Here is a 26,603-nt window from a genome sequence, read left to right as displayed (position 1 = left end):
TTATTGGGTGGGAATATTGAAATGCTCTGTAGCAGCCTTTTCCCTTTCTATCTGGAATTTGCATAAGACGATGAGACTCATGGAGCTGACATACCTTGGAAAACTACACACTATAGATGCAGGAACAGAGAGATAGAATGAACCCTGAGACATTGTTCATGTTCTTCTTTTATGAGGGAGATAAATTAACCCTTAATTGAAAGTAAACAATTTACTTTTCTCTTTTATGTAACATGACTATCCTTTCAGGAAAATAAGATGAAAATTACTTGGAATAGTATATATTATTTGAGAAGAAATTATTCTAAAGAAATCCTTGTTGTTCTATGAACGAAATAAAAATATCCAAATATTTCAGATCAAAACTTGGGAAAAAATTTGTGGCATAGGACAAAGGATAAATGGGAAAACTTTATCAGACTCAGGAAGTGAATTACAAAGTGAGTTACTTAAATTGTACAAAGAGGTGGAGACAAAGAAAGGGACACTCATGGAAATCAATAGAAAGAACAAGGTCTACGTCCACAATGTGATCAAGGAAAAGCAGTTCCTGGCTCAGTTGCTCTTTGTCCTGCAATCAAGGGCACTTCTTGAGACTCAGGGAAGTCGTCCTGGTTAGAGCTGCTGTCCCATAAATGCTTTCAGAGCTCTCTTTATGTCTTTATTCCGCAGACTGTAAATGAAAGGGTTCAGCATGGGTGTGACCACAGTGTACATCACTGAGGCTATTGCACTTGAGTGGGAGCTGTGGGTAACAGCAGAGCTAAGGTATACTCCTAGGCTTGTACAGTAAAATAGGGAAACAACGAAGAGGTGAGATGCACAGGTAGAAAATGTTTTATACTTCTCCTGAGCTGATGCTTTTCTACATACGGAGGAAATTATCTTAGAGTAAGAGTAAAGGATTCCAGCCAGGGGACCAACGGCCAGAAGCAGTGATGCAAAACATATCATCATGTTGTTAAGAAAGGTATCAGAACACGCAAGTTGGATGACCTGATTGAGTTCACAGAAAAACTGGGGGATTTCCAAGTCTTCACAGAAGGTCAGATCCAAAACTATTAAACTTTGTAGCAAAGAGTTCAGGACACTGATGATCCAGGACACCAGCACCGGCGCTCCACAGAGCCGGGGTCTCATGATGACTGTGTAGTGCAGGGGGTGACAGATGGCCACGAAGCGGTCATAGGCCATCACAGTCAGGAGTAAGTCGTCCAACCCTGCAAAGAGTACAAAAAAATACAGCTGTGTGATGCAGCCTTCATAAGTTATAACTTTGCTCTTGCTCTGGATGTTCCACAGCATCTTTGGGATGGTGGTGGAGGTGAAGCAAATGTCTACAAAGGACAGGTTGGAGAGGAAGAAGTACATGGGGGTGTGGAGGTGGGAGTTTGAGTTGATAGCCAGGATGATGAGCAGGTTCCCAAATACAGAGATCAGGTACATGGAGAGGAAAAGCCCAAATATGAAAGACTGCAGTGTTGGTGCATCTGAGAATCCCAGAAGAAAAAATTCTGAAATTCGTGTGTCATTCCGTGGTTCCATGTGCTGGAAGTGACTACCAGAAAAATTTAAAAAGATTAATTTTCACATAAGCAACTTAATAACTTAAAATTAATAACCGACTTAAGAACCTAGAATTAATGCTATGCTTATATTGTTGATCCAATACATTAATTTCTGTATTTGGTGGCTTGCCCATTAAGGGCATCCTTATTCCATTTTTTATAGAAATTTCTTTCCCACTGTCAGCCTGATATTCAAGCATAATGTATACTACTGTTTTTGAGAATATCTTTCATGCATTTGAGGAATATATATTGACTACAGACCATATTCCAGGCATAGCCAGAGTATAGGGATATTTAAAAAGAAGTTTTTACAATCTAAAGACTTATGACAGAGAGAAAATATAATCAAACAAAAATAATAACAATGTAACATGGCTAATAGCACAGATGCAGTGGAGAAAAGGAAAGCTTGGCTAGAATGTGTTATTTTTATTGGGAGTTCAACCAAGACATGCCAAGAAGGTAGCACTTTAACAGACACCTTAAAGAAGAATGAGAGAGAGAAAGAGGCAAGGTTACCTGAGGAAGTATGTGCCTGGCAGAAGGAACAGCCAGTGCAAAGGCCCTGGGGAAGAAGTGTGCTTCAGAAACTCAAGGCCCAGAATGAGCCAGTGTGTGGTGGGGAATGAATAAGCCATAGAGTGATGACAGATGATGTTAGAGGATGTCGAGGAAAGAGGAATCCTGCCTGCTGCTGCTCAGGCTTTAAGATACAGGGAACCCATTGTCCACACTATGTATGTAAATCTTGTACTTTATTAATCTCATTGCAAAGGCATCTGGTGAATTGAAAATGATCTCTTCCTTAGCACCTTATTGAATTGAGTTATGGTCCCTGTATTATGAGTTACTTTGGAACATATCATTCCAGGTACCCCTACTCTGAGGACTGCTCTCAGTTCACAAGGCATGCACACACACACACAGACACACACACTCACATAACATTCCCAGGCCTCTGAATCAATGTTATTTCCATGTTCTTTCACTCCCTCTCACACTGTTTCACTGTTTAGGCTCTGAGCAGATACAACTCTAGCTGTCCAGATCAAATATCTTTTCTCTAGAGAATTTAGAAATGGTATCCAGAAATTCCTATCTTAAGCCTCTCATTGACAAATAGACTTGGGCTCCATATTGGTATGTCCATTTTTCTGCTTTGTATTTAAATAAACATAAGCAATCTGTCCATAAACATAGAGAGAGAGGACTGAAATGGACTCAAGAAAGAAAATATCTAATAAACTCAGCTGGTCCCTGAGAGACTTTGAGGTAGATAAAACTTCTTTGGTTTCTGGCACCCTGATTAACCTCATTTGATGCCAAGCAAAAAAAAAAAAAAATAATAAAATTGCTTAAAAGATAAAAGTGGTAATAAATTTATGATGTAAAACACTTTAAAGATTGAATGCCCCTAAATAAATTAATTAACAAAATAAAATAAAAACAAAACAAAAACCAAACAAAAAACCCAAAAGATTGAATCCCCTTAGTGAAAACTGATCAGAGAAAATAAAATAATAATTCACCTCATAATTCAATGAGGTATCATCTCACGGCAGTCAGAATGGCTGCTATCCAAAAGTCTACAAACAATAAATGCTGGAGAGGGTGTGGAGAAAAGGGAACCCTCTTACACTGTTGGTGGGAATGCAAACTAGTACAGTCACTATGGAGAATAGTGTGGAGATTCCTTAAAAAACTGGAAATAGAACTGCCATACGACCCAGCAATCCCACTCCTGGGCATACACACCGAGGAAACCAGAATTGAAAGAGAAACATGTACCCCAATGTTCATTGCAGCACTGTTTATAATAGCCAGGACATGGAAGCAACCTAGATGTCCATCCGCAGATGAATGGATAAGAAAGCTGTGGTACATATACACAATGGAGTATTACTCAGCAATTAAAAAGAATACATTTGAATTAGTTCTAATGAGGTGGATGAAACTGGAGCCTATTATACAAAGCGAAGTAAGCCAGAAACAAAAACACCAATACAGTGTATTAACACACATATATGGAATATAGCAAGAGGATAACGATAACCCTGTATACGAGACAACAGCAGAGACTTGGATGTGTGGAGCAGTCTTTTGGACTCTGTGGGAGAGGGTGAGGGTGGGATGATTTGGGAGAATGGATTGAAACATATATATTATCATATGTGAAACGAATCTGACGTGGTTGGGGGCTCCCCACCTCAACACTCTGTGGATTTAAGAGGCCGTTTCTTCCGGAAGTGTATAAATTAGCCTGGGATAGAACGTGCACGCTGAATTTACTAATTAAGAAATGAGAAACCAAAACTATAAAGGTGGCATCAGTTCAGTTCAGTTCAGTTCAGTCACTCAGTCGTGTCCGACTCTCCGCGACCCCATGAATCACAGCACGCCAGGCCTCCCTGTCCATCACCAACCCCCGGAGTACACTCAAACTTATGTCCACAGAGTCGGTGATGCCATCCAGCCATCTCATTCTCTGTCGTCCCCTTCTCCTCCCGCCCCCAACCTTTCCCAGCATCACAGTCTTTTCCAGTGAGTCAACTCGTCGCATGAGGTGGCCAAAGTATTGCAGTTTCAGCTTTAGCATCAGTCCCTCCAATGAACATCCAGGGTTGATCTCCTTTAGAATGGACTGGTTGGATCTCCTTGCGGTATAAGGGACTCTCAAGAGTCTTCTCCAACACCACAGTTCAAAAGCATCGATTCTTCGGCGATCAGCCTTCTTCACAGTCCAACTCTCACAGCCATACATGACCACGGGATAGAAATACAAGAAAATATTCTTAAGTAATTTTTTAAAACTTTGAACAGAGTTACAGATTTTGCCATTTGTTATAAACTGGTATATGTAATTTAACCAGAACCATGAGAAAGTTGGAAAAAAAATAATTCACAAAAGGAAATATACAAAGTAAAATATGCCTTGACTGTTGTTAATATCAAACAGAAGGAGACTTGTTTTTCCTGTGACTGTCCTGTATTTGACCAGTCGGTTTTTATGTGATTGAACAGAAGATTAGGGAAGCCCCTTTCTCAGTTTTCTTATGTGGCATCTTTCCTTTGTTTTTCTTCTACTGCGGGTTTTGATCTCATTCTGATAAGCCCAGTGGGCATACTTTAATATCAATCTTTATCCAACCTGCAAAGACATGCAAAGACCTCCCAGACAACAGCCTGTAAAATTCTATACATACCATGACAATTTCATCCTTTCAATAACTGAATTACTTTTTATGATTCAAGCCTGGGCAAACGTGACAGAAACATTTATTCCATTGTACTCTGACTTCTCATTATAATGCAAGATCCAAGCAAGCAGGATTTCACTTGTTTTGTTCATTTTTCTATTTTCAAAAGTATGCAAATATATGTGCTGTGTTCAATTGCTCAGTCTGACTCTTTGCAACGCTATGGACTGGAGCCCGCTGGGCTCTTCTGTCCATGGGATTTTTCTGGCAAGATTACTGGAGTGGGTTGCCATTTCCTTCTCCAGGGGATCTGCCCACCCAGGGATTGAACTCGTGTCTCTCATGTCTCCTGCCCTGCAGACAGATTCTTTACCACTGAGCCACTGGGGAAGCCATGCAAAAATATGTGCACCTACAAATTTAAATAAATGTGAAGTTATATAAAGTAGAAAAAAATGACAGGGAGGATGAACCAGGTTATACACAGTAGTTTCAAAGGAACTATATTTAACATAATTGAAAGATGCATCAAAAGATAACTGAAATGAGATATAAAATAATTTGATGACTTCAACATGAACTGATAATTAAGTTGAAAAACATAGACATAAAAGAATATGATATATAATGTTCCTAGAAATTTTGGCACTTAGCAGGTGCTTGATTATTATTTGTTGAATGAATCAATAAATTAGGTCTCAGTATGTAAGTGTATTTAGTATGTCAAGGTAGTATTTCAATAGGTTTGAAAAGGTTGGATTGTTGAATGAAATCTGGCAGAATAGATATCTAATTGGAAGAAAATTAAATTGATTCCCAGTCTTGGTCCTACTGCAATGAATCAGAGGGATTATATATTCATTGTAAGAGTAAGCAATACCTTCAGGTGAACATTTAGAAAATAGAAAACCACACATAAAATCTACAGGAAGGCCAACTATCTTATTATTTTCCTTTTGAACTTTGTATATTAGCGTCAGTTCAGTTCAGTTCAGTCGCTCAGTTGTGTCCGACTCTCCGCGACCCCATGAATCACAGCACGCCAGGCCTCCCTGTCCATCACCAACTCCCGGAGTTCACTCAAACTCATGTCCACAGAGTCGGCGATGCCATCCAGCCATCTCATTCTCCGTCGTCCCCTTCTCCTCCCGCCCCTAACCTTTCCCAGCATCAGAGTCTTTTCCAGTGAGTCAACTCGTCGCATGAGGTGGCCAAAGTATTGCAGTTTCAGCTTTAGCATCAGTCCCTCCAATGAACATCCAGGATTGATCTCCTTTAAATGTTGTGATAGTTTCAGGTGGACAGCAAAGAAACTCAGCTATATGTACACATGTATGCATCCTCTCCCAAATGCCACTCCCGTCGAGGCTGCCACGTAACATTGAGCAGAGTTCCCTGGGCTATACAGTAGGCCCTTGTTGGTTCCCCATTTTAAATATAGCAAGAGGGCCAACTATCTTAACTAAGGAAAGAAACTCAGAAGAAGATAAGATACATTTAACTAAATACAATGTAAAACATTTTAATAGCTAAACCACCCTCCAAAAGTCAGTTGAGAAACAGTAATTAAAAAAAAAATCATTTGAAAAGTTGACAATGGTAGAATAATAGGCATATGGTATATGTGCATAAAATAATATAGGCAAGTCAAAATGGTGATCAAATATATGAGTCTTTGACCAAAGTCAGGAATAGTTTGGAAAACAATAAATACCTCTTTCACAAAAAAATGTTAAAGAGCTGTCACATTGATAGGGATTGGGACTTTTAAATGGGTAGCAAAGGAGTTCATTAATGCTTCTGACAAATGTAAAATGTTCCAAGTTTGAGGAAGCAGGCTGAAGAAAGGTATAGATATTAATAGTACAGAAGTTTTTTAACTGGAGGTTTCTCAGTCTCAGCATTATTGACCTAGAGCAGGTTGGTCTCTGTGGTGGGATCTGTCCTGTGCCTTGTAGGATGTCTAGAGCTTCCCTGGTTTCCATCCACTCCTTTTCTGTGTGACAGACAGACATTTTCCCACACATTGCTCAATGTCTCCTGGGAGAAAAATCACTCCTGGTTAGAACTACAGTTTGAACTTCACAATCCCACAATATTTTTATAGTCTTGTTATAACAGCAGTGGAATAACAGAGAATATGAAAGACCTTCAAAATTATGAGCAGCCGAGTCCCATCATACCAATTTTTTAAAAACAATGATAGGATTTTACATAGTTTGTGGTTATACTTATCTGCCGATGACACAAAACAATGGTTCTCAAAGAGTCTCTGAGAACTTTACAAAGGAATTCTGTGACATCAAAACTGTTTTCAGAGCAATGGTAAGATTCTTTTCACTCTGGTTCCATCATGAAGGTACAGCAGAGGGTTCTACAGGCATATGACACGTGGCATCAAAATAGCTGAATGTAGAAGCAGACATGAGATCTAGTTGCCTTTCCCTCCCACCCAGGGATATTTTAAAATTTATTTTTAATTGAAGGATAATTGTTTTACAATGTCATGTTGGTTTCTGCCACCATTGTGGCATAATATACAGCCACTGAAAGAATTAAACAAAAAGAGTATCTATAATGTACATATGATTCTATTCATGCATTTTTAGAAAAGGGTATGAATAGGCATGTGTGCATGATATAGAAATAAATTTTAAATGAAAGTAATAACCCTGGTGTCTCAGCAGTAAAGAATCTGCCTGTCATTCAGGAGAACTGAGGGAGATGCAGGTTAAATCCCTGGGTCAGAAAGATCCCCTGAAGGAGGGCATGGTATCCCACTCCAGTATTGCCTGGAGAAACCTATGGACAGAGGAGTATTGCAGACTACAGTTCATGGGGTTGCAAAGAGTCAGACATGACTTAGCAATGACACAATCACAACTTATGAAAAAACTGTCAGTAAGAATGAATTAGGTTAAATATAGTGGTTTAAAAACAACTTTATAACAAAATTTAATGAAAATCTACATCCAACATATAAAATATAAAATAGCAATAATTTAATAACATCAATATAGGTCACTAATTGAAGACTAAATTATCAAAGACTTGGACATAAAATAATATAGCAAAACCTTTTCAAGTGGGAGGTAGTATCTGTGTTATAATTTCATCTTATCTAAAGATATATGAGTTCAACATGTTTACTGAGATATAGGTTGTCTCTAGTCTTATGGTTAAAAAAAAAATAGGTCTTCCTTTTGTTGAATGTCTTCAAATGCCTAAGGTGATGTGAGTTTTAGAAATACATCTAATCCCAAAATGCCAGACAGAACAGTAAGGAATAAAGGAATGTTAAAAACAGTCAGAACTATATATAAAGAGTGATTTATTATCCTTAAGGGATGCAGGAGAACTTTCACTTTTCATTGTCACTTTCACTTAAAACAAAGATTCACAAGTGAAAATTACTAGAATGAAAGCCATTTTAGTGGAAAAGAAAAAAGAAAAAAAGCAATAGAGAGAATCAGTAAAGCTAATAGGCTCAACTTCACAATTTACAAATTATCATACAGTCACTACATGTATGTCTGCTGCTGCTGCTGCTAAGTCACTTCAGTCATGTCCGACTCTATGTGACCCCATAAACGGAAGCCCACCAGGCTCCCCTGTCCCTGGGATTCTCCAGGCAAGAATACTGGAGTGGGTTGCCATTTCCTTTTCCAATGTGTGAAAGTGAAAAGTGAAAGTGAAGTCGCTCAGTCGTGTCTGACCCTTAGCGACCCCACGGTCTGCAGCCTACCAGGCTCCTCCATCCATGGGATTTTCTAGTCAAGAGTACTGGAGTGGCTTGCCATTGCCTTCTTTCTACATACACATAAAAGAACTAAGTATCATTCTCTGCTGCTGCTGCTAAGTCACTTCAGTCGTGTCCGACTCTGTGTGACCCCATAGACGGAAGCCCACCAGGCTCCCCAGTCCCTGGGATTCTCCAGGCAAGAACACTGGAGTGGGTTGCCATTTCCTTCTCCAATGTGTGAAAGTGAAAAGTGAAAGTGAAGTCGCTCAGTCGTGTCCGACCCTTAGCGACCCCACGGACTGCAGCCTACCAGGCTCCTCCATCCATGGGATTTTCTAAGCAAGAGTACTGGAGTGGCTTGCCATTGCCTTCTCCGATCATTCTCTAGTTGGTAACAAAAATAGTAATTTCTCTTTTGAAAGAAAGCAATCAAAATGAGGAATAAAAATGCTCTGACCCACTTTGTTAAAAATAAAGGACTCAGACAATTTGCAAAAGAGAATGTAAGTGGTTAACTAACCCATGAAAATGTGTTACCTCATAAGGAATGATATAATTATAAAGTAATATTTATTTGCATATAACTTTTAACCTATTATTTTTTTTTCTATGTGAATACCCAGAATGAGGGAAGATACTGTGAAATGTATGTCTCATTTACTGCTACTGCAAGTATGTATTTGCAAACATTCCCTGGTCTGGATCTTTCTCATCAATGTGGAAACAAAGTCAATTATGCTCCATTTTAAAAATAAAAGAAATGCCATCATTTCACTGTATATCTTGCCAGATCAATATTTTACTCTTCTACTCCCCTTTATTAACAAGATCCTTGGGCTTATACTCTACTATTATTTAAGTATCAAAAATGACAATTGCTTTGCTGAGATCAAGTTCCCTTCGCCTTTGCCATCATAAATAAATATATTAATTAATTTATTTTTTCTTTTTTTATTTAATAAATGGTACAAAGCACAATGCCAAAAACATTAACAGTTAAAATTTCAACAAATGAAAAAATACTATAAAATACACAGTTGTAAAAAGCTACATTAAGTTATTTTACAACTGCCTCAAGCTGCAAAAAGAAAAAAAAAAAAAAAACCCAATGCCATACCTACATTATCCCTCTCTCAAAATAATACCATTTATGTTATAAACCATGAGCACCCCATTAAAAGACAGGAACTGCTTTTGTTAATTCATATATATATATATATATATATATATATATATAACTGTATCACTTTGCTATACACCTGAAACAAACACAACACTGTAAATAAAATACAGTACAATATAAAATAAAAATAAGTAACAGACCTTTGGGGCTTTACACCGAGTTAGAGTTCCTATCAGAGGGATAACAGCACCACAGCTGTACTGAATCCTCATGAAGGAGGCACACGAATGACTGGATTACAAGAATTACAAGAATGAGAGCTGCACACTTCCCAGAAACTACAGCTCACAGAAAACCAACAAAGGCACGAGATACAGACCATTTACTTATGAATATGTAAAGCTCAAGAAAGTCCACATTATTCCTACAACATGTTGAAAGTGCTTCAGAATTCACACAATACTAATTTTCTTTTGGTTTTGATTAAATTATATATACCAGTTTATAACAAATGGTAAAATCTGTAACTCTGTTCAAAGTTTTAAAAGATTACTTAAGAATAGATTCTTGTATTTCTATGCCATTTTTATAGTTCTGGTTTCTCATTTCTTAATTAGTAAATTCAGCATACAGGTTCTATCCCAGGCTAATTTATACACTTCCGGAAGGAACGGCCTCTTAAATCCACAGAGTGTTGAGGTGGGGAGCTCCCAACCACGTCAGATTCATTTCACATATGATAATATACATGTTTCAATCCATTCTCCCAAATTATCCCACCCTCGCCCTCTCCCACATAAATAAATACATTAATTTATTAAGCAAGCTAGCAAATAGCCACAGTGATCTTTGGGCTCAGCATTAGGCTGCAATGGGCCTTGGGTGACCTCAGGTCACTTTCTAGGCTTCTATTCTCTTTCATCTTTTCCTGCAGTATCTACCGAAATCTCAGGCTCACCTTGATGGGAACTCTGAGAAGAAGAACACTGGGTGGAAGTCCAAATTTATGGTTGATGATGGAGACTGAAGCTCTATATCCAGACAAAGCAACAGGAAGGGGGCAAGCCTTGGTCTCCAAGGAAGATTTAAGGGTCTAAACAACTGTGTTCTGTGCAGACTAAGGTTGCACATGCCCAGGGACTGCTGCTCCCTTTATCTGCTCATTAAGAATGTTTCCTTTTTTTACTCAAAACTCTAAGAACATGATTTCCCTCTGGGACACTGCTCTGACAGAAAGGAAAGTTTCCAGCTGATTTCCTGCTCCTAGGAGACTATGTAGAGAAGCCAGGTAATTCAGGTCTTATCACTACCCCTATATTAACACTCCTGTCTTCAAGAGCTGTAAACCTTCTAGCACTTCATCACAATACTGAATTCGAATTTCCTCAAAAGTGTAATACTGAGGAATTTGCCTTAACTAACACTTTGGATCTTCAAAGCATTGACTTGTGGGGTCAAGTCAGTATCTCAAGACAATTATTATTCTCCTCCTCAGAAAAGAGAGTAACATTGTATCTTTAATTAAAAAACAAAACAAAAACTTGGGCACCAAATTCATTGGCTTCATGATAATATTTTAAAAAAACAATTAAGAATTTCAAACTTATGCCACAAGCTCACAGATATCATTAGTTCTTTATTATAAAATACTTAGTAGTTACAGGAGGAGGTACACTTAGATTTTATGCACCGTAATCTAGCTTAGCACAACAAAGAGATTCTTTGATTTATTTTTTAATGAAATTTCAATCTATGAAGTAATAGTTTTATAAACTCTATTTTCCATTGTAGAAATGTATCTTAGAGGGATTTAATATTCTGTCCAGTATAAACCAAGTAAGGAGTGTAGTCTTGATTGAAAATTCCATCAGGATGCTTCTAACTCTCAAACTCTGGGGCACTGGTCATCAACCAGAGATGATTTGTCCTCTGGGGATATTGGCAATGTCTGAACTGATTTTCAGCTGCTCAGTCATGTCTGACTCTCTGCATACCCATGGACTGCAGCACGCCAGACTTCTCTGCCCTTCATTATCTCCTGGAGCTTGCTCAAACTCATGTCCATTGAGTCAATGATGTCACCCAACCATCTCATCCTCTGTCATCCCCTTCTCCTTTTGCCCTCAATCTTTCCCAACATCAGGATCTTTTTCAATGAGTCAGTTCTTCGCATTAGTTGGCTACAATATTGGAGCTTCAGCACCAGTCCTTCCAGTGAATATTGAGGGTTTATTTCCTTTAGGGTTGACTGATTTGATCTCCAGTGGCTCTAAAATAACTGTAGGAAACAAAATAGATAGAAAAATATTAAGCTAATTTATATAAATATAAAATGTTTGTCATTAAGTGACCTTGATATAAGTAATTAATTCACAATTATGTTGCCAAAGCCTTGGGAATAAATGAATGTAACAAGAGCCTTCTAAAAGAGGATATAACAGTATCTAAAAGTTATAATTTTATCGTATATAAAGATATATGTGTTTAAAGATGCTTTGGAAGCTAATCTTCAATCAAGTGTAAAAGAGAATGCCTTGCAGCTGATGGACAAAGGTGACATAAGTTTCATAAACAGATCTATTCATAAAAGTACAAAAGAAAGAAAGAAGAATAAGTGAGATTTGAAATCTAGTTGTACATATGCATAAAGGGTGATATATTAGAACAAAGTATGCAGAAGAATCTCCACCTTGTATTTTGTTTGAATTACAGATTCTCAAATGAATAACAATAAAGTGACAGCTCTATTCTCTGTCAAAAAAATGGGGAACACATTATGAATGACTAGATAGAATTAACTACACACAGTGTATAAATTTTTACTTTCTCCCTAGCAAATTTATATGTATATAAATGAACAGCTAGCTGGTGAAAAAAAAACTCCCATTTGTTTGAATAAGTGCAAACAAGAAGGGAATAAAAACACCGAGACCTCACTATATAAAAGTAAAGGACTCCCACAGATAATTATGATACAGATAATATATGTCTAACAAACCTGCGGACACATTAAGCTTCATAGGTGAATTGCAAAGTAAAACGTGTTAACACATCTCTTTTCACCTATAATTTTCTTTCATGTGAATACCCATTCTGAGATGATACCATGAGAGGTATATCTCAGAAATTTCTTTTCAAGAAAATATTTTCAAGCATTCTTTGCTCTGGATTTTTTTCATTAATATAGAAGGTCAAATAAGCCCCATCTTAAAAAAAAGCGTCTTCACTTCATTGTATATCCATCCTCAGCTAATGACCTAGTGCTCTACTTCAGTTAATTCCAAAGATCAAGGATCAGATGGTAAGTTCTGCTTTTAATTTTTTCAGGAACTTCGTACTATAGCACATAGTGGCTGTACCAATTTACATTCTCATCAATAGTGCACAGGGGTTCACTTTCCACACATCTTCAACAACATTATTTATCTCATCTTTTCCATAATAGGGACTCTAAATGATGTAAGATGATATTTCTTTGTGATTTAGATGTTGACTTCCCTAATGGTTAGCCATGTTGAGCATCTTTCCATGTACTTGTTGGGTGTTTGTATGTCTTTTTTAAAGAATACATTTCTATCAAGTCCTTTACTCATTTTCTAAATGGATTATTTGTGTTTAACTATTGAGTTGTAGGAGTTCCTTTTATATTTAGAAAATATTTAGATATAGGGTTTTAAATATTTTCTTTCATTCCATCAGTTTCCTCCAACACTTTGGCCACCTGATGAGAAGAGCTAACTCATTAGAAAAGACCCTGATGCTGGGAAAGACTGAAGGCAAGGGGAGAAGGGGATGACAGAGGACGACATGGTGGAATGGTATCACCAACTCAGTGGACAAGAGTTTGAGCAAGCTCTGGGAGATGGTGAAGGACAGGGAAGCCTGGCGTGCTGCAGTTCATGGGATCGCAAAGAGCCAGACACTACTGAAAGACTGAACAACAACGACAATCAGTTGCCTCCTCATTTTGTTGACTATTTCACGGCAAAGAAGATTTTTAGTTTACTATTTTCCCATTTAAAAATTTTTATTTTTGTTCCTTGTATTTTTGGCGTCACGTCAAAAGAAATCAATGACAATACCAATGTCAGGGAGGTCTTCCTTGTAGTTTATTCCAGGAATTTTACAATTTTAGTTTTTATGTTTAATTTTTAAATCCATTTCAAGTTAAGTTTTTATTTGTGCAGGATAGGGATCCATTTTGTTCTCTTTTTTATCCAGTTTTACCAGCACATATTTTGAAGACACTGTTCTTTTTAATGAATTTTCTGGGCTCTGTTGTTAAATAATAGTAGACCATATATAAAAGGGTTTATTTTCAGCCTCTCAATTCTGTTCATTTACAGCCGTTTTTATGCTAGTAGTATACAGGTTTAATTACTATAGTTATATAATGAAATGTTAAATCAGGAAGTATGATGCCTCCAATTTTCTACTTTTTCGAGACTGTTTTGGCTATTTGGAATCTTTTATGATTCCATAAAAGTTTTAGGATTTTAAAATATATTTCTTCAGATAATGCCATTAGAATTTTGTTAGTGATTTCATAGAAACTGTAGATGGATTTGAGAAATAAGGGCAGTCTAAAAATACTAAATCTTAGGATCCACAAATAAAGAAAATCTTTCAATTTATTTGTGTTTTGTTCAATTTCTTTCATCAGTATCTCATAGTTTTGTGTGTCTTTCACTTCCTTGGTCAAATTTACTCTTAGGCATTTATTATTTTGATGCTATCACAGTGTTGTTTTCACCAGCTCTGGCCATGCAGACGCGAGAAAAGGAAAGATATAAGCATCTGAATGCAGAGTTCCAAAGAATAGCAAGGAGAGATAAGAAAGCCTTCCTCAGTGATCAATGCAAAGAAATAGAGGAAAACAACAGAATAGAAAAAACAAGAGATCTTTTCAAGAAAATTAGAGATACCAAGGGAATATTTCATGCAAAGATGGGCTCGATAAAGGACAGAAATGGTATGGACCTAACAGAAGCAGAAAATATTAAGAAGAGGTGGCAAGAATACACAGACGAACTGTACAAAAAAGATCTTCACGACCAAGATAATCACGATGGTGTGATCACTCACCTAGAGCCAGACATCTTGGAATGTGAAGTCAAGTGGGCCTTAGAAAGCATCATTAAGAACAAAGCTAATGGAAGTGATGGAATTCTAGTTGAGCTATTTCAAATCTTGAAAGATGATGCTGTGAAAGTGCTGCACTCAATATGCCAGCAAATTTGAAAAACTCAGCAGTGGCCACAGGACTGGAAAAGGTCAGTCTTCATCCCAATCCCAAAGAAAGGCAATGCCAAAGAATGCTCAAACTACCGCACAATTGCACTCATTTCACATGCTAGTAAAGTCATGCTCAAAATTCTCCAAGCCAGGCTTCAGCAATATGTGAACCGTGAACTTCCAGATGTTCAAGCAGATTTTAGAAAAGGCAGAAGCACCAGAGATCAAATTGCCAACATCCGCTGGATCATGGAGAAAGCAAGAGAGTTCCAGAAAAACATCTATTTCTGCTTCATTGACTATGCCAAAGCCTTTGACTGTGTGGATCACAATAAACTGTGGAACATTCTGAAAGATATGGGAATACCAGAGCACCTGATCTGTCTCTTGAGAAACCTGTATGCAGGTCAGGAAGCAACAGTTAGAACTGGACATGGAACAACAGACTGGTTCCAAATAGGAAAAGGAGTACGTCAAGGCTGTATATTGTCACCCTGCTTATTTAACTTATATGCAGAGTACATCATGAGGTACGCTGGGCTGGGAGAAGCACAAGCTGGAATCAAGATTGCCAGGAGAAATATCAATAACTTCAGATATGCAGATGACACCACCCTTATGGCAGAAAGTGAAGAGGAACTCAAAAGCCTCTTGAGGAAAGTGAAAGAGGAGAGTGAAAAAGTTGGCTTGAAGCTCAACATTCAGAAAACTAAGATCATGGCATCTGGTCCCATCACTTCATGGGAAATAGATGGAGAAACAGTGGAAACAGTGTCAGACTTTATTTTTTTGGGCTCCAAAATCACTGCGGATTCTGATTGCAGCCATGAAATTAAAAGATGCTTACTCCTTGGAAGGAAAGTTATGACCAACTTAGATAGTATATTAAAAAGCAGAGACATTACTTTGCCAACCAAGGTCCACCTAGTCAAGGCTATGGTTTTTCCCATGGTCATGTATGGATGTGAGAGTTGGACAGTGAAGAAAGCTGATCACCGAAGAATTGATGCTTTTGAACTGGTGCTGGAGAAGACTCTTGAGAGTCCCTTGGACTGCAAGGAGGTCCAACCAGTCTTTTCTGAAGGAGATCGATCCTGGGTGTTCATTGGAAGGACTGATGCTAAAGCTGAAACTCCAATACTTTGGCCACCTCATGCGAAGAGCTGACTCATTGGAAAAGACTCTGATGCTGGGAGGGATTGGGGGCAGGGGGAGAAGGGGATGATAGAGGATGAGATGGTTGGATGGCATCACTGACTCAATGGACATGAGTTTGCCTAGACTCTGGGAGCTGGTGATGGACAGGGAGGCCTGGCGTGGTGCGGTTCATGGGGTCAGAAAGAGTCAGACACAACTGAGTGACTGAACTGAACTGAACTAATGCTGTTAAAATGCTGCATGCAATATGCCAGCAAATTTGGAAGGCTCAGCAGTGGCCACAGGATTAAGAAAGGTCAGTTTTCATTCCAATTGCCTTTCATTCTAAAGAAAGGCAATGCCAAAGAATGTTCAAACTACCACACAATTGCACTCTTCTCACATGCTAGCAAAGTAGTGCTCAAAATTCTCCAAGCTAGGCTCCAAGCTATGTGAACTGAGAACTTCTGGATGTTCAAGCTGAATTTAGAAATGACAGATGGGCCAGAGATCAAATTGCCAATGTCTGTTGGATCATCGAAAAAGCAAGAGAATTCCAGAAAAGCATCTACTTTTGCTTCATTGATTACGCTAAAGCCTTTGACTGTGTGTATCACAACAAATGGTGGAACACTCTTAAAGAGATGGGAATTCCAGACCACCTGACCTGCATCCTGAGAAGTCTGTATGCAGGTCAAGAAGCGACAGCTAGAACTGGATGTGGAACAGCAGACCAGTTCCAAAATGGGAAATGTCAAGGCTGTATATTGACACCATGCTTGCTTAACTTAAATGAAGAGTACATCATTCAAAATGCTGGGCTGGATGAAGCACACGCTGGAATCAAGAGAGCTGGAAGAAATATCAATAACCTCAGATACACAGATGACACCACCCTTATGGCAGAAAGAGAAGAGGAACTAAACAGCCTCTTGATGGAAGTGAAAGAGGAGAGTGAAAAAGTTGGCTTAAAACTCAACATTTAAAAAATGAAGATCATAGCATCCAGTCCCATCACTTCATGGCAAATAGGATGGGGAAACAATGGAAACAGTGAGAGATTTTATTTTTGGGGGCTCCAAAATCACTGCAGATGGTGACTACAACCCCGAAATTGAAAGACGCTTGTTCCTTGGAAGAACAGCTGTGACCAAAATTGACAGCATATTAAAAGTAGAGACATTACTTTGCTGAAATAGGTCCATCTAGTCAAAGATATGGTTTTTCAAGTAGTCATGTACAGATGTGAGCATTGGACTATAAACAAAGCTGAGTGCTGAAGAATTGATGCTTTTGAACTGTAGTGTTGGGAAGACTGTTGAGAGTCCCTTTATCTTCTAGGAGATCCAACCAGTCAACCCTTAAGGAAATCAGTCCTGAATATTCATTGGAGGGACTGATGCTGAAGCTGAAACTCCAATACTTTGGCCACCTGATGCAGAGAACTGACTCATAGAAAAGACCCTGATGCTGGGAAAGATTGAAGGCATGAGGTGACAGAGGATGACATGGTTGGATGCCATCACTGACTCGATGGACATGAGTTTGAGCAAGCTCAGGATGTTGGTGATGGACAGGGAAACCTGGCATCCTTCAGTCCATGGGGTCACAAAGTGTTGGACGTGACTGAATGACTGAATTAAACTGCTGATTTCATATAAGTTGTAGGATAGTTTTTTATATTTCTGTGACTAATGCTTTTGGAATTCTGATAGGGTTTTCATGGAATCTGTAGATAAGTTTGAGTTCTATGGAAATTTTAATAATATTAACTCTCTGATCCCTAAACTAGCACAGTCTTTCCATTTACTTCAATCTTGTTCTTTTTTAAAAATATTCAGTGTTTGGTAGTTCTATGTGTGTATGTATTTCACTTCCCTGGTTTACTTTAATCTTAGATATTTTATTGTTTTAATGTAAATTGTGTTTTTATTTTATTTTCAGATGGTTCAGTGTTAGTGTATATATTGATTTTTATCCCGAAACTTGTTTGGTATTTCTAACAGTTTCTTTTTAGTGTACTTTAGGGATTTATTTGGGCTTCCCAGGTTACTCTAGTAATAAAGAACCTGCTTGCCAAGTATAGAAGACATTGGAGTCTTGGGTTCGATTCTTGGGTTGTGAAGATTCCCCTGGAGGTGGGGCATGATAACCCACTCCAGTAATATTGGTTGGAGAATCCCATGGACAGGAGCCTGGAGGGCTAGAGTTCATAGGGTCACAAGAGTCAGACATGACTGAAGCAACTTAGCATGCACAGAGTGATTTATACATAAGATGATATTATCATCAAATAGAACATTTGTATTCTTAACATTTTGGTTTTGGATGGTCTTCAGTGATTTTTCTTTTTTGAGTGAACTAACAAGAGTCTAGTGTTATAGCAAATTGTAGTGGTGAGTCTTGCCCCCTTGTCTTTTTCTTTGTTTTGGAGAAAAAATTTTGAAACTTTGACTATTGAGTATGATGTTAGCTATGACTTGCTATCTATGACCCTCGTTATTTTGAGGTATGATCCATCTAAACAGAGCTTTTGAGATTTTGTATCATTAAAGGACATTGGTTGAGTTAAAAGCTTTTTCAGCATCTACTGAAGTTGTCATGTCTATTTTATCTTTACTTCTATCAATGTGGTGCATTACATTAATTTTATTATTTGCTTATAGGGACCCATACTTGCATTCTAGGAATAAATTCCACTTGATAGTGATATAGGGTTCTTTTATTGTGCTGTTAACTTTGGTTTGCTAGTACTTTCAATAATTTATACATCTGTATTAATCAAGGATTATCAGCTTGTATCTTTTTTTGTAGTGTCTTTATCTGGTTTTGGTATCAGGTAATGTGGAGGAGAAGGGAACGACAGAGAATGAGATGGCTGGATGGCATCACTGACTCGATGGACATGAGTTTGAGTGAACGCCAGGAGTTGGTGATGGACAGGGAGGCCTGGTGTGATGTGATTCATGGGGTTGCAAAGAGTCGGTCATGACTGAGCAACTGAACTGAACTGAACTGAATGCTGGTCATATAAAATAAACTGTGAGTGTTCTCTACTCTTAAATCATTTGATAGAGTTTGAGAAGAAGAAAGAAGAAAATTCATATTAATTCTTCTTTAAATTTTTGGTAGAATTGAACAGTGAACTCATTAGGTCCTTGGAATTTACTGATGTTGATGATGCTCTTTCTGTTTTTTGGAAAACAGTTTATAGTTACCGATTCACTCTCCTTACTCTCTGTTTTGGTTCTATTTTTTCACGATGCAGTCTTGGTAGGCAAAGACCTTCAGCAGTCAGCCTGTCAAAGGTACTAGGTGGGCTCTCTGGTGTTGTCTACAGGTGATGGTGCTTCTGAAGTCCTTGAGTGGGCCGGTTCAGTGCCTTTGGGTCAACAGGTGACATGCCTGGTTCTTTGGTCCCTGGGGTCTGTCCTAGTGTCTGAGACCATGAGGAGCAGGGCCTGGAGCCTAGTGTCACTAGGGTAATTGTCACTTGAACCTGAGGTGATGAGCATGGCATCTGGTACTATGTGCTCAGGCAGGGGTTAATGGTCCAGGGTCACCAGCCAGGGCCAGGGACAATTGTGATGGGCTTAGCAACTCAGTCAGTGGATATTGGCTTTGTCCTGGTAAAGACTGAGGCCTTTAGTTTGAGGGAGATCACCTAGAAGCTGGAGACTCATATGCTGGGTTGCTGCCATGCCAAAGCTCAAAGTTGGGTCTCAGGGGCCAGCCTGGTCCTTGAGCCTATGTCTTCAGAAGACTTACTGGACTGTACCTGCAGATGCCTGTATGGACACTGAGACCATGAGGTGTAGCCTGATGTTGGTGTAAGCTGGGAACTCATGTGTGCAGGAACTGGTCTGATGTCTAGAACCACAGGAGCTAGCCTGACACTAGGATGGGCCTGACACTAGAGTTGGAGGTGAAGTCAGGTGCTCACTTCACCATTCTTTCCCTACTTAGAGGTTTTTCTCTTTGTATTGTGATGTCTGGGTTTGGGGTAGGGGTGGGGTGGGGGTCAAGTGAAATTGTACTTCTGACTTACTTAATGCATATTTTTCAGAATAGTCTTAATGGGCAGAAAGTGTCTAGCTGTATCAATTAAAATTCCTCTATAAGGAAACCTTGGAGAATCTACAATGTTGGATTCATTGGCAATGGAAGTCCCATGAGAATCTTGATAAATCAACTGGCTAAAGGTCTCTAAACCTCGAAATACTCCCCAAACTCTGTTGTCAGTGAGTGTAGCCACTTGTCCTTTCACAGTCAAATTATAAGACTCATCTGAAGTGATGTTGGGGAAACGGTCACACTCTGGGTCCATGATAACTGAGACATCAAGTTTCTGTAACTCCATTTCCCTTGGAACTTTATTATAGCTGTGATGCCATGCATATTTTAAAATTTATTTTGTTTCATCAAGGTGCTGTGATGCCTCACCTGCAATGCTTCATTCCTGTGAAGGTATTCTGGTGGAGCAGTGGAGTAAATTAAGGCAGTTTACATATGGCAAACTCTTTTTATCTGTAAACTAGATTAACTAAAAAGGAATGAACTGTCTACCACTTGGTTTTAGAGAGAAAAGGACTACAGCTAAGGGCAGGACCATGGATGAGCCTTAGAAACACTGTGTAGAGACTGACAGCTAATTACAGACTCATGAGAAACCCAGCAGAGTTTGAAACAACTCCAAACCATATCATCTCATTTGATAATGTATGTTATGCTTTACTATTTGATTTTAGGATGACTGGTTATGCAGCCTGCTAACAAATGTAAGAATCAAATTGTATAGTGCAGGGACTTCTACTTGACACTCTGTAATTACCTAAGAAGGGAAAAGAATCTAAAGATGAGTGGATATATTTATATGCATAACAGATTCACTTTGCTGTATACCTGAGACTAACAAAACATTGAAAATCAACTATGTGTGTGTGTGTGTGCACCCACGTGCACTCAGTTGCTCAGTCATGTCTGACTCTTTACTATCCCCTGGACTGTAGCCTACCAAGCTTCTCTGGAATTTCCCAGGCAAGAATGTTGGAAAGGGTTGCCATTTCTTTCTGCAGGGGATCTTCCTGGCCCAGGGATCGAACACGTCTCTTGTGTCTCCTGCATTGGCAGGAGCATTCTTTACCACTGCACCACCTGGGAAACCAAAATCAACTGTATCCCAATAAATTTTTTTTTTTAAAAAGTGAATAATACTGAGGACAAAGATAATAATTTACTAATTCTTATGTTTCACTGTGTTCTGACATTTGAAGACAGTATATCTGATTACACTGTTATTCAATTCTTTTCTTTTTTCACACAATTGTATTAAAAAGTGACTTCATTGGTGTTCCTTTCCAGATACCCAGGAAAGCTGGCAAGAGCATTCATGTTTCTGCACAAAAACCCTTGACCCTGAATCATATGACTGGCAGAAATTCAAGTTTTTTGATGCATCAGTTTTGATCATGAGCGAAAGTCTCTCTCATGTTGGACTCTTTGCGACCCCATGGACTGTCCATGGAATTCTTTAGGCCAGAATACAGGAGTGGGTAGTCTTTCCTTTCTCCAGAAGATCTTCCTAGGCCAGGGATCAAACCCAGGCCTTCCGCATTGCAGGCGGATTCTTTACCAGCTGAGCCACAAGGAAAACCCAAGAATACTGGAGTGGGTATTGTATCCCTTCTCCAGCAGATCTTCCCGACCCAGGAATTGAACCAGGGTCTCCTGCATTGCAGGTGGATTCTTTACCAACTGAGCTATCAGAGAAGCCCTATGAAAAATGATCATGAAAACTGATGTAATTCCTTTGTATAATATGGAAAATATTAAGTAGATAATATTTTATTCCTTGTTCATTTTGTTTATGAAAACTTTTGGAATGGATGCAATATTTTATTTAAAACAATGGAAAAATCATAGTTGTAGGTATTACTGGAAGTTTTCAAGTAGGAACAGTTAGATAATTCAATAAGAAAATATAGAACAGTTTCATCAATCCTTTACCTCAATAAATAAATCTTCTTATACATTGACACTAGTATTTCCTACTTCAATGAGTAGAAATACAGCTTGAAAAGAAATGTCATGCATAATAATACAAAGTATAATTTAATATTTACTTCATTATATGCAAGGTCATTTCAGACTGAAAGGTCATACTAAGTCAGTTGACTTACTGCAATTTATGTTTCTATGTAGACTACACTTGCAGACATGTATTTAATGATTGGTTTTGCCAGTGAGTATAGTAGGCAATGTAAACAAGAGAGATAAGCAATTCTAATAAGAGAACAGAATCCTAATTAGGAGAATAAAACACAATGATTCTTGTGAAACACAGTAAGTGATATGCAAAGGAATATTGGATACAAAAGTGAAAAGCTGTGGTCTCAGATTTTTCACTCCTATAAAGTGGTAAAAATGGCCTAGTTGTCAAGTTCAATTTTTTGTATCATAGTGGTACCTCATGATATTCCTTAATGAAGTGAAAGATACATTAACTGAGGTAATATTTGTCATTTGAGAGGAAATTGTTCTTATTAAATCCAAGCAGTTACGTGAGATAAATGGGGATTTCCAATTTTCTCATATCAAAGATTGGGGACAAAAGAAATAATATATTATTTGTTTTTCAACGGAAAAATGGAAAGGAAGAAAAAGAAGACACCAATACAGTATACTAACGCATATATATGGAATTTAGAAAGATGGTATTGATAACCCTGTATACGAGACAGCAAAAGAAACACAGATGTATAGAGCAGTCTTTTGGAGTCTGTGGGAGAGGGCGAGGGAGGGATGATTTGGGAGAATGGCATTGAAACATGTATATTACCATACGTGAAACGAATCCCCAATCCAGGTTTGATGCATGATACAGGATGCTTGTGGCTGGTGCACTGGGAAAAACCAGAGGGATGGTATGGGGAGGGAGGTGGGAGGGGGGTTCAAGATGGGGAACACATGTACACCAGGGGCGGATTCATGTCAATGTATGGCAAAACCAAAAAAAAAAAAAAAAAGAATGAAGTGAAAGTAAAAAGAAAAAAAAGATAAAGTTGTTATATATTTGAGAGCAAAGAGAGCTTAATAAAGTGAGTAAGTAAATTGTATGTATTAGTTGCTCAGTTGTGTCCGACTCTCTGGACCCCATGGACTGTAGCCTGCCAGACTCCTCTATTTATGGGTTTTTCCAGGTAAGAATACTGGAGTGCGTAACCATTCCCTTCTGCAGGGGGTCATCCCTACCCAAGAACCAAACCCGGCTCTCCTCCATTGCAGGCAGATTTTTTACTGTCTGAACCACCAGGGTATCCCAAATGGATTGTATAGATTAGTTGAAAAAATGAAAAGTCCAGGAAATAAATAAGAGCCAGATACATGTCCACAATCTGACTAAAGAATCACAACTACTGACAGTGAGGCCTTGAGTCTTGCAATCATGGGCACTTCTCTAGACCCAAATAATTGACCTTTTTAGACTCACCATCACAAAGAATCTTTTCAGAGCCTTCCTTATGTCTTTATTCCTCAGACTGCAGATGAAGGGGTTCAGCATGGGTGTGACCACAGTGTACATCACCGAAGCTATTTCACTTGCTTCTGAGCTGTGGGTCATAGCAGAGCTAAGGTACACTCCTAGACTTGTGCAAAAAAATAAAGAGACAACTGAGAGGTGAGATGCACAGGTGGAAAATACTTTATACTTCCCCTGAGATGATGATATTCCACTTATAGAGCAAACTATCTTAGAGTAAGAGTAAAGAATTCCAGACAGGAGACCCCCACCCAGCAGTACAGCTGAAAAATACATCACCATATTATTAAGAAAGGTGTCAGAACAGGCAAGTTGAATCATCTGACTGATTTCACAAAAATAATGGGGGATTTCTACATTTGTGCAAAAAGAAAGCTGCAACACCATTAAACTTTGCAACAAGGAATCCAGGATACTGATGATCCAGGACACGAGAATCAGCAGTCCACAGAACAGGGGGTTCATGATGACTGTGTAGTGCAGGGGGTGGCAAATGGCCACAAAGCGGTCATAGGCCATCACAGCAAGTAGAAAGATGTCCAATGCTGCAGAAAATATGAAAAAATAAATCTGTGTAATGCAACCTTCATAAGTGATAACTTGGCTCTGGGTCTGGATGTTCCACAGCATCTTCGGGATGGTGGTAGAAGTGAAGCAGATGTCTACAAGGGACAGGTTGGAAAGGAAGAAGTACATGGGGGTGTGGAGTTGGGGGTCTGAGCTGACAGCCAGGATGATGAGCAGGTTTCCAAACACAGTGATCAGATACATGGAGAGGAAAAGCCCAAATATGAGAGGCTGCAATTCTGGTTCCTCTGAAAATCCCAGAAGAAGAAATTTGGAAATGTGTGTATTATTATCTGGCTCCATGTGTTCAAGGTCACTTGCAGGAAAGAAGGAAATAATATTACTAATATTCACACAGACTTGCATTATTTATACATTTGAAATACTACAAATTATATTTTACAGACACAAAATTAATTTTAATAGTTTGTATATGGATCTGGTTCTTTAGTGGATTCCTGTGGCACTTTTGACAAGGAATTTTTGTTATAATCAGATTTTTTTTCCCAAAAAGGTCATGTATTCTATGATTTTAATAAAGAATTCTTCATGAATTTCGGGTAAGTTAGTTTTGCTCATACCATGTTTTAGTTACTGTTGAGGTTATAAGTTATGGTGATGAAGAATAAAAATTTCTACAATTCAATCATAGAAAAAATATATAAGCAAATAATAAAATCATATAATACTTCAAGTGGGGACAAGTGGTTTCAAGAAATGTAAAGCAGATATAAAGAAAAGAGTGAATAATGCATTCTTTTTACGACGGGTACTTAGGCAAGACCTGAAAACAAGGTGACATTTGAACAATGACTTCATGTAAGAGAGGGAGGGAGATGAAGGACTGTGGTGGAAGTGTGTGCCTGGCAGAAGGAATGGTCAGGACTCAAATAAAATCAGAAACGAAAGAGATGTTATAACTGATACCAGAGAAATACAAAGATTTACAAAAGACTATTAGAAATAGTTATATGTCAACAAATTGGAAAACTTAGAGAAAGTATTAATTTCTTGAAAGACATGGACTATATAGTCCATGGAATTCTCAAGGCCAGAATACTGGAGTGGGTAGCCCTTCCTTCTCCAGGGGATCTTCCCAACTCAGGGATCTAACCCAGGTTTCCTGCATTGCAGGCAGATTCTTTACCAGGTGAGCTACAAGGGAAGCCCTGAAAAACACAACTACTAAGACTAAATCATTATGAAATAGAAAATGTGAGGACACCAATTACTAGAGGGAACTGGTTATCACTTTTTACTTACATCTACTTGCTTATCTTACATCTGGAAGTTTGGGTCTTTGGAGAACTTTTCTCTATTTGCCTTGGCCTCAACCCTCTGCTTCTGATATCCACAAATCTGTTTTCTTTCTCTATGATTTTTTTGTAGCTTTTAGTTTTTAAGAATTCACACATAAGTGAGATCATATAATATCTGAATTCTCTGTTTGACTTCTTTCACTTAGCAACACGGCCTATTTATGCTGCCATAAGTTATAGGACTTTCTAATTTCTTTTTATAGCTAAGTGGTATTCCATTGTATACATTCACCTCAATTTCTTTATCCATTCATCTATTCATGCATACTGAGGTTGTTTCCATGTTCTGGCTTGTAAACTAGGCTGTTATACATTAATTACAAACTATCAAAAATAAAATAATCATAACTGCTTTTACAGTTGTATCAGAAAGAATAAAATACCTAGGAATAATGGGGGAGGCATAGGACCTGTATACTGGAAAGTATTAGACATTGACGAAAGAAACTGAAGAAGACACAAATATATAGAAAAGTATACTCTACTCATAATTGAAAGAATTATTATTGTTAAGATTTTCATACTCCTCTACACAACCTACAGATTCAACATAAGTCCATCAATGATGGGATGGGTGATGATCAATAAAGAAGATATACCTTTTTAATTTAACCATGAAACGTAGTAAAATATTGCTATTTGTGATAGCATGGATGGATCTCGAGTGTTTTAGTGAAAGTGTTAGTCATTTAGTCTTGTCCAACTCTTGTGACTCTGTTGACTGTAGCCCACCAGGCTCCTCTGTCCATGGAATTCTCCAGGCAAGAATACTGGAATGGGTTGCCATTCCTTCTCCAGGGGATCCTACTGACCCAGGGATCAAATCCAGGTCTCCTCCATTGTAGTCAGATTCTTTACTGTCTGAGCCACAAAGGAAGTCCATGAGTGTCTTCAGCTAAGTGAAATAAGTTAGACAGAAAAATACAAATATAGTAATCACTCATGTGAATTCTAAAACAACAACAATGACAAATCCTGACTGAAAAAATAATGAGCTCACAGAAACAGAGAAAATTTGAAGGTTGCCAGAGAAGGAAGGTGAATAAAATAGGTAAAGAAAGTCAAAAGGTGCAAACTTCCAGTTATATAAAGTAAGTCATTGGGATGTAATGTACAACATAAAGGATATACTTATTTTAATGTTTAAATAATTTTAATGATTAATTCCCTTT

General features: G+C 38.2%; 1 protein-coding gene and 1 pseudogene across 1 annotated transcript; both read right to left on the bottom strand.

Moving 5' to 3' along the window:
- Window positions 1-615: 615 nt before the first annotated feature.
- Window positions 616-1,578, bottom strand: LOC129558534 (olfactory receptor 7A17-like). Its single transcript, XM_055429741.2, has one exon. It carries the CDS (start codon window positions 1,543-1,545, stop codon window positions 616-618), a length of 930 nt encoding a protein of 309 aa, XP_055285716.2. The 5' UTR covers window positions 1,546-1,578.
- A 21,869-nt stretch (window positions 1,579-23,447) lies between these two features.
- On the bottom strand, window positions 23,448-24,478 carry LOC129559285 (olfactory receptor 7A17-like; annotated as a pseudogene).
- Window positions 24,479-26,603: the final 2,125 nt, after the last annotated feature.

Source organism: Moschus berezovskii, chromosome 8 (genome assembly GCF_049115385.1).
Source record: "Moschus berezovskii isolate FMDL1 chromosome 8, NW_MosBer_1.0, whole genome shotgun sequence".
Lineage (NCBI taxonomy): Eukaryota > Metazoa > Chordata > Mammalia > Artiodactyla > Moschidae > Moschus > Moschus berezovskii.
This window is presented reverse-complemented; position numbering and strand designations above follow the sequence as displayed.

Coding starts and splice junctions, on each gene's coding strand:
- LOC129558534 (XM_055429741.2), bottom strand. CDS start 1,545: ATGGAACCACGGAATGACACACGAATTTCAGAATTTTTTCTTCTGGGA.